At 38.1% G+C, this 9,424-nt stretch overlaps 1 protein-coding gene across 2 annotated transcripts in view; it reads left to right on the forward strand.

Annotated features, from left to right (window-relative positions):
• Positions 1 to 9,045, forward strand: part of LOC134221251 (phospholipid-transporting ATPase ABCA1-like) — a 33,149-nt gene extending 24,104 nt beyond the window's left edge. For both annotated transcript variants that reach the window (XM_062700444.1, XM_062700443.1), the window contains exons 7-8: positions 7,875 to 8,606; positions 8,665 to 9,045. In XM_062700444.1, coding sequence (XP_062556428.1) covers positions 7,875 to 8,606; positions 8,665 to 8,842 — 910 coding nt within the window. In that variant the 3' untranslated portion in view covers positions 8,843 to 9,045. The remainder of the gene's footprint in view (positions 1 to 7,874; positions 8,607 to 8,664) is intronic.
• Positions 9,046 to 9,424: the final 379 nt, after the last annotated feature.

A 9,424-nucleotide genomic window follows, 5' to 3' on the forward strand; every position in this document is an offset into this window, starting at 1 on the left:
TCCAATCCAAATCCAATCCACATTCATTACAAATCCAATCCAAATACAGTCCAAATCCAATCCAACACAAATCTAGCCAATTCAATTACTCATTTAAATCTGATCTTCATCCAATCCAAATTTAACCTGAATCTAATCATAATTCAATACAAATCCAAATTAAATACCAATTCAAATCCAGATCCAATGGCACTTTCACCCCAAGCCAATCCAAATTCAAATCAAATCCAACCCACATTTAATCCAAATCCAATTCAAACCAAATGTAGCCAAATTAAATCACTCATTTAAATATAATCTTTATCCAATCCAAATTTAATCTGAATCCATTCCAATTCAAAGCCAATTTAATCCGAATCCAATCCAAATCCATTTCAAATCCAATCCAAATAAATACTCAGCCAGATCTAATCATAATCCAATCTAAATTTAATCTGAATGCAATCCATTTCAAATCCAATTTAATCCGAGTCCAATCCAAATCCAATCCAAACTTAAACAAAATCCAGTCCGAATCGAATCCAATCCAAATTCAATTCAAATTTAGTGCAAATCAAATCCAATCCAAATTCAAGTACAATTCAAATCCAATCGAAATCTTACCAAATGCACTGAAATACTAATTCAAATTTATATTAAATCCAATCTACATTTAATCTGAATCTATTGTAAATCCAATTCAAATCCAATCCAGATTCAATACATATCCAGTCCAAATCAAATCCAACACAAATCTTGTCAATTCAAATACTCTTTCAAATCTAATATTCATACAATCCAAATTTAATCTGAGTCTATTGCAAATCCAATCCAAGTGCAATAAAAATCCAGTCCAAATACAACCCAAATCTCAATTCAAATCCAGATCCAATGGAAATCTCATCCCAATTCAATACAAATCAATGAACATCTCTAAATCAAATGTCAATTCCGATAACGAGATTTAAATTGAAAATCCATCTTTAAATATAATTTTGCTAGAGTATATTTTCTAATTGAGTATCAAAATTCAATCTTTTGTTTATGTTTTATTCTATTTGCACGCTAGTCATTTTTGTTTTTGTTTTCATTGTGCTATCTTTTTTTGCACTTTTTATAATGAGTCCAAAACAATATTCATTTTACTTCATTGTCTTATTTGCATTCAGTTATTATCCAATTAGAATATACCATTTGTATTCGTTTAAACGTGTAGCGAGCGACCTTAGATTGTAAGATATTTTGATTCCATCCAGCAAGAAACTTTTCGGGATGATCGTAATAGAGCTTGCTGACGTTTACTCATCCTTCTCTTTCAAGCGCATGGAGAAGATAGGTTTTGTTTTCATCGGGAAACGCTTCCGAAGCGTCGACCAACAATATCACACACGAACGACCGAAGCGTCAACTTGAGCACCAACCATCAAAAAATATATGGGGGTTTGTGCAACTTCACTACAAGTGCTCAAACATGTTCGGCGAACCTTGACTCCGCCCCCGACAACTCAAACCAAAATCAAACCGTTTTAATTTTTTCCAACCGAGCCGCCAACTGTCAACTGGTTGTTCGAACAACTTCACACACGTTAGCATTAGCATTAGCATTTAGCATTTAGCAGTTTGCACAAATTCGTAGGTGGTACAAGCCAAGACTATTCTATGAGAGTCAACCGTTACCACAGATATTGATTTGGGACTTATCACTATCTCTTAGATGGAAGCAATGCACTCTCCAATAGTCGAGATCTGTCCTGGCCACGTCCTTGCGAATGCTGAGGAAGGGGAAGGATGGTTTGTTGGACATCTACTGAAGAAAGATGCAGAGAACTCTACGACCTCTCATAGGTGCCACGGGAGGTTTTGGGATTTCGTGGAAGGTTATAACAGTAGGAATCGTTTTGGTATAGACGTGAAACACAGAAAGAACTAAGATAGAAATATAAAGTAGGAAAGGGACGAGCCTGGAATTGAACCCACGACCTCCTGCTTATGAGGCAGAAGCGATAGCCACTAGACCACCGAGCTCGTCTGTTCGAACAACTTCACACACGTTCAAACAAAATAGCAACCGAAGCGTTTTCTTGGGGGCGGAGTCAATGTTTGTCAAATTGCTTGACTGGTATGTACGTTGCATTATACATCTGATCCTACTAAAAACTCTTCGGAACTTCTTCGGAATTTTCTTGGGAAATATTTCGGATTCTTTGAAAAAAAAAAATGTCTACGAAATTCCTGGAGGCAAAAATTTCCCGACGAACGCATCGAAATTTTCTCGTGAAACTCTTTGGAATTTCTTCGGGAAACGTTTCGAAATTTCCTTGACAACGGCTCCTCAGGAAACGATTTGGAATTTCCTTAGAACATTTTTCGGAATTTACTCGAGAAATGCTTTGCAATTTCTTCGGGAAATTATTCGGAATACCCTCGGGAAACGTTTCAGAAAACTCTTCAAAATTTCTTCGCGAAACGAATATAACTCTTCGGAATATCCTCGGAAACGCTTCGAAATTTTCTCAGAAAACTCTTTGGAATTTCTCCGCGAAACGCTTCGAATTTTCCTCTTGAAACCCTTCGGATTTTCTTCTGGAAATTCTTCGAAATTCCCTCGGGAAATGCTTGAAAAAATCCCGGAGAACCGCTTCGAGTTTTACTTGAAAAACATTTCGGATTTTTTCAGGGAAACGCTTCGAAATTTCTTGAGGAGCTCTGCGGAAATTTCCCGGCTAACGCATCGAAGTTTCCCCGCGATACTCTTCGGAATTTCTTCGGAAAACGCTTCGATTTTTTTTTAGAAACGCTTAAAAATTTCCTTAGGAAACGCGTCGTAATTTCCTTGAAAATTTCTTCGCAATCTCCTCGAGAAATGGATCGAAATTTCCTTATTTGTAATTTTTTCGGAATTTCCTCGAGGATCGGGAACGGGAAACGCTTCAAATTTTTATCAGAAAACTAATCGGAATTTCGCTTCGAAATTCCCTCGAGAAACAACTAAAAATTTCCTTAGAAAACGCCTCGTTATTTGTTGGTATTTTTTTCTGAACTTCCTCGAGGAACGCTTTGATACTTCTTCAAGAAACTCTTCATACTCAGAAAACTAATCGGAATTTCTTTGGTAAATGCTTCTCTCAACTCTAGAAATGGCTCAACATTTTCTAAAGACATGCTTCATCTTTTTTTCCTTGGAAATTTTTCCGGAATTTCTTCGAGAAACTCTTTGGAATTTCTTCAGGAAACGCTTCATCGTTTAGAATTTTTTTTTGAAACCCTTCAGAATTTTTTCCGGGAAACTCTTCGAAATTTCCTCGGGAAACGCTTGAAAAGTTACCCGAGAAATGCTTCAAAATTTACTTGGGAAACATTTCGTAATTTTTCGGAAAACGCTTTGAAATTCCTCAAGGAACTTTGCGGAAATCCGACGAACGCTTCAAAATATTCTCAAAAAAACTCTTAGGAATTTCTCCAGAAAACGCTTCGAAATTTCCTCTAAAAAGGTTTCAAATTTCCTCAAGTAACGCATCGTTATACTTTGGAAAGCTCTTCGGAATTTCCTCAAGAAATGCTTTAATTTTTTTCGAGAAACTCATCTGAATTTCCACGGGAAATGCTTCAACATTTTCTCAGAATACTCCTTGTATTTTTTTTAGGAAGCACTTTGAAATTTCTTCGGGAAACGTTTCGGAACTTCTTCAGGCAACCCTCCAAATTTTCCTCCAGAAACGATTCAAAACTTCCTAGAGAAAGAGAGTCGCCTCTTAAACTTTCTTTTGGAAACTCTTCGGAATTTCCTCGGGAAATGCGGGAAATGCTATAAAAATTCCCCGAAAACGTTTCGAAATTCCCTTGGAAACATTTCGTAATTTTTCGGGAAACGCTTCGAAATTTCTCGAGGAACTTTCTTGACAAGCGTCCTCACACAACTGTTTGGAATCTCCTGGGATGCTTCAAAATATTCTCAGAAAGCTCTTTGAAATATCTTCGGAAAACGCTTCTAAATTTTCTCAGAAAACACTGACACATGATGGCACAAGCTTTTTATTTTCGGTCACATGACCTATTCCGTCAAGCGTTTTATCGGCCAAATGATATGTTTAGACAAATGACATTTCTACCAAACGCCTTTTTCAACCAAACGAGTATAAGGCTTGCTAGCGTTTAGTCATCTTTTTCTTGCACGCGCACAGAAAAGATAGGTTTTGTTTTCACGAAATTCTTCCGAAGCGCTTGAAAGAGAAGGATGAGTAAACGTTAGCTAAATCTATTTCAGCCATACAGCTTTTTCGGCCATATGACCTGTTAGGGTATACGACTTTTCGGTTGAATTACTTATTCGGCCTTATATTGCCTAATAACTAGGGATCCTACATTCAGAGATATGCGAAAGCGGCCATCTTGAGCCAATCGAGCATTGAGAACTGTCAAAATCTGAGCCAAATGAACATCGTTATTGTTGCAGATCGAAAGGTATTGCGATTTTGGTGAAATAGATTTTATGAAAAGTTTTATTGAACAAACAATTTGTTTTGCTTTCGTAAGTAAAAGTAGTCTAGTTTATGCGTTATATCGTGTTCATTCGTATTGCTCTTTAATTTTAGCGAAAATGCACTGCTAGAGGATAGACAAAATAATCAAAAGGTGTCTTCGAATGTAAAGTCATGTGCAAGCCTAAACATTTTTCACTGCGGCAAGTGCTGGCAGCGTTTGTTTACAAAAGTAACAGCGTTGCTAAATCGTCTGCAAAAGTATTCGCACATCTCTTAATATAGGATCCCTACTAATAACCTAATAACCATTTCGGTCAAACGTTAAATTAGACCGAATGGAATTCTGGTTTACCGTGCTATTTAGCCAAGTTGCATTCGAACAAACTGGTTTTCGCCGAATGACTTTTTTCCAAACGACTGGAAAAGCCGGTTGGCAACAAGGCCGAAAGTTCTTTGGCCGAATATGAAAATAACGTTTTTCCGAACAGTTCATTAATGGTCGAAAATGCCGTTTGTACGGTCGTTTGGCAAAAAGGGCCGTGCAACTAAAAATGTAATTGTGTGTGGGTGCGTATATAAACTACCCACCACTGGCTGGCAGTGATGTTATGAAAGCTATCTGTTTCACATAATTTTACAGTCAGATTTAGTCCGGGAGTTGGAAAGTGTTAGCTCTACTGCAGCTCCAGTTACCCATTGCAGACTGCTTGTTATTACACGAACAGTTCGAGGTATCTTTTGCTTACAACAAGCCTGCTCGTGCCACCATTATCAATTGGATAAGCAAACTACCAGATTATTCGAATCCAGCCCGTATTTAGTGTAGTCATAAGAAACATAGTAATCAAATTAATCCATATCTGGAGACCAGAAACTTCACGGCGCATATATTAACTAGAACTAGCTTCAAATTCTTTCGGTGATGACAAGAATGAACTTCTCAAAGCTGGGAACGAATTCAATATAAGGTTGTCACAGTCGTGATTTCAACTGAGGTATTTGCGAAACCTAATTGTCTATTTAAATTGAAACAATATCACACTAGGACCAGTGACACATGTATCGCGTAAAACATATTGAAAAAAATAAATAAATAGTAGTTCAGCAAATGACATTTTCGGCCATAAAACCGGTTGGACCATATTGTGCATTTAGACCAAAACTGTTTATATGACGCTGATGAACTGGCAGCAAGGCCTACTTCCGACGAGATTCACACGGAAAAATAAAACAAATATGCAGCACTGCACGGTGTTATCTGTCACAAAAACGAGCTTCTTTTGTCGCTGACGACGTCGCTGGCACCAAATTGAGGTTCGGAAGTCGATTTCCACACTTCCGAACGCTCTTCCGACAATGTTTTGGTAGCAAATTCAAATTTTGTTCTGACGTTCATGATGTCGGAAGTAAGTTCGGAAGTATTGTCGGCGTAGCACCAAGTTAGAATTCGGAAGTCGGGACTTCCGAACCGAACTTTCTTCCGAAGTTTTATTTGTCAAACTAATTGATGCGTTGTTTAGCGCATCTTTAGGCGTATCCAGCGCACTATTTCCGAAGTTGGGAAAGTTGCCTGTATCTGGAGAAAAATCCAACTTCGGTATAAAAAGCGGTATAAATTTATTCCGGATAGACAATAAAACGTCGGAAGTCGGAATACAATTTAGTGCTGGCGACACATTCACATAACATTCACAGGAACAGTTCGGCCGAATAACCTACCCAGTTTTCCGCGAGCGGTAATGGCCGCCAGCTTGCCTGCGGGTCAGTCTCTGATTTGACGTTTCTGGAGGTCAACTGCACCCACCGCTCCGAGCATTTTGACCAATGTTGCATATAAGAAGGTACTGATTCAGTGAATTCAAGCCTTCTTATATACCACATTGATTAAAATGCTCGAATGGTGGGTGCAGTTGACCTCCAGAAACGTCAAATCAGAGACTAACCCGCAGGTAAGCTGGCGGCCATTACCGCTCGCGGAAAACTGGATAAAGGTAAACAGATTTTTCGTGTACATGTCCATTTCGGACATAGGTTCTGTCAGCCGTACTTCCTTTTTGGCCAACCGCTTTCGGCCTAATAACATTTTAGGCCAAACCGTTTTCGACTTAATAACAGTTTCGGTAAACTTCTAATTCTACCAAAGAAATTTGACGTGGTTTTCGGCCAAATGGCTTTCCATCGAATGCGTTTCGGCCAAACGACTCTTTTTTTTTTGTGTACAATTTCTTGTGGAACTTCCGAATAGTTTATTAGAAACAATACAAAGAATTATATATAAATATATAAAAAAATCCTTCAAAATTCCGAATTCTTAAGAGTTTTCCGTGAAAAGTATAACGTAAAATTCCTGTAGATTTTTTCTTGGATAATCTGAAGAATGTGGAAATCCTGGAGAATTTCTCACGAAAATTCCAGAGAATTCTTCGTGAAAACTCCTAAGAGTTTCTCGCGGATATTCCTAAGATTTGTTTGTGGAAATTCCGAAGTACTTCTCGTGAAAATTCTGAACAATTTCCCGTGGTAATTCTGAAGAATTTCTTACGGAAATTTTAAAGTATTTTCTGCGGAAATTCCAAATAATTTCTCTTGGAAATTCGAAACATTTCCAACATTTTCGAAATTTTCATAGAATACAAAAAAAATACGAACAAATTTCCATGGGAATTCGAAAGAACATATAGGTAATCAATAAGGGTGCCTACAACCGAATTTTGCAGTTTTTTTAATGTAATGAAAAACATTTTGGTGCTAATATTTTAAATTTACTGTATATTTATACTGCCGTTCTACGCATAATTGTCCCATGTTACCTTTAATGAAAAATCTCAAACTCGAGTCAATTTGTCCCACTGAAACAATGAAGTTATTGTTTGATGATAAGTGAGACTGAAAATCGTTTAAATAAGTAGTGGTCTGTTTTATGTCCTGGAAAAGTGTTGCCTACGCTGATAACATCCCAAAAATATTTGTTAAATTTCAAGATCCAATCAATTCTAAAATTGGTGGGACAATCTGATTCGAGTTTGGATTTTTTCATCAAAGTAACATGGGACAATTATGCGTAGAACGGCAGTATACGTATTGGTACTAACTAAATCACTCCACGAGAAAGGCACCATCACCGCTAGATTGATTATCCTGTTTTTAAACTGAATTCATGAATTCGGATTATAAATATAAAAAATTGTCTTGGAAACAATTATCATCTTACTTTTTGTTACACGAATTTACTTGTTTGTAGATAGAAATAAATAGAAATAAATTCACGCGAATTGTGTAAATATTCCTCATAACTCTACATTGCATAAATTATGAAGTAACAAATGGCAATAATTTCTAATATCCTAATAAATACTTTAATTTACACCTGAACCCAAAACAAGTACACCTTCTCATCATATTTGCACATTTCAGCTACGAATGCTTCGGTCTACTCGGTGCTAACGGTGCCGGGAAAACAACCACTTTCAAAATGCTGGCCGGCGACGAATCCATTTCTTTCGGCAACGCTTGGATCAAGGGAAACAGTCTGAAAACCAGCTTGAAGAAGGTCCACAAGCACATCGGTTATTGCCCCCAGTTCGATGCACTGATAGAGGACCTGACCGGGCGGGAAACGCTGAAACTGTTCTCCCTGCTGCGGGGAGTGCCGGATGATACAATCCCCCAGATAACGCTATTTCTGGCGAAAGAGTTCGGCTTCGTGAAGCATCTGGACAAGCAGGTGAAGGCCTACAGCGGAGGCAACAAGCGAAAGTTAAGCACGGCGCTGGCTCTGCTGGGAAATCCATCGGTTATTTATTTGGACGAGCCCACGTCGGGGATGGATCCTGGGGCGAAGAGAAATCTGTGGAACGGAGTCTGCCGTGTGCGGGACAGTGGGAAGACAATCGTGCTAACGTCCCACAGCATGGAGGAATGTGAGGCACTGTGCACGCGGCTCGCCATTATGGTGAACGGGGAGTTCAAGTGCATTGGGTCAACGCAACACTTGAAGAACAAGTTTTCCCAAGGATTTGTGTTGATTATCAAAGCGAAGAAAATGGACTCCGCTCATAAGGAGAAGGAAGAATCGGTTTCGGATGTGTCTGATTTGCAGAAAATAAAAGACTTTGTAACGGTGAATTTTAGCTGCGCACAGTTGAAGTAAGTCTTATCTGTTCTAACGATTGATTGAAACTAATTCAAGCGATTATATTTACAGGGAAGAATACCAAGATTTGCTCACATACTACGTTCAATCGCAAGACTTGAAATGGTCGCAAATATTTGGTATGATGGAGAACTGCAAACGATCACTCAACGTAGAGGATTATTCGATTGGCCAAACAAGCCTCGAACAAGTATTCCTTTTGTTCACAAAGTTCCAGCGAGAGGAGTAAAAAGAAGTTCAGTTGAATTAGAGTATTGATTGTGTTTCTGCGACAATATGTTCGAATATTTTAATTGTGTAGCGTTATATTTATTGAATAAGATTAAATGTTAGTTGTTTAGTATCGGAGAAAATAAAATATGCAGCGAAGCAATGGATGAGCTGATAACATCAAACGGTTACTAATAAAAAGCAATCATGTGTTATATTTTGTCTTCATTAGCGTTACATCCTCCACTGGGAAATTTTCGCCTCGTAGCTCAGTATTCATCAAGCACTTCCACAGTAATAAACTGCGAGGTTTCTACGCCATGTTACCTTTTTTGCATTTGTATATCATGAGGCTAACACGATACTTTTATGCCCAGGGAAGTCGAAAAGATGTCCAAGCCGAAAATATCCTGGACTAGACCGGGAATCGTACCCAGCCGATTACATTGAAATAAAACTTCAATTATAAAATTTACTTGAAAATTGAAACTTACCTTAAGGACGAGCATTCCGGAATCGAAAACTAAATGCACTCGAGTTTTCAAAGGCACACCATTCAAAACGGAAGCAACGCACAACTGCCAATTTTTTTTTATTATTC

The sequence above is a fragment of the Armigeres subalbatus genome, chromosome 3 (assembly GCF_024139115.2).
Source record: "Armigeres subalbatus isolate Guangzhou_Male chromosome 3, GZ_Asu_2, whole genome shotgun sequence".
Taxonomy (NCBI): Eukaryota; Metazoa; Arthropoda; class Insecta; order Diptera; family Culicidae; genus Armigeres; species Armigeres subalbatus.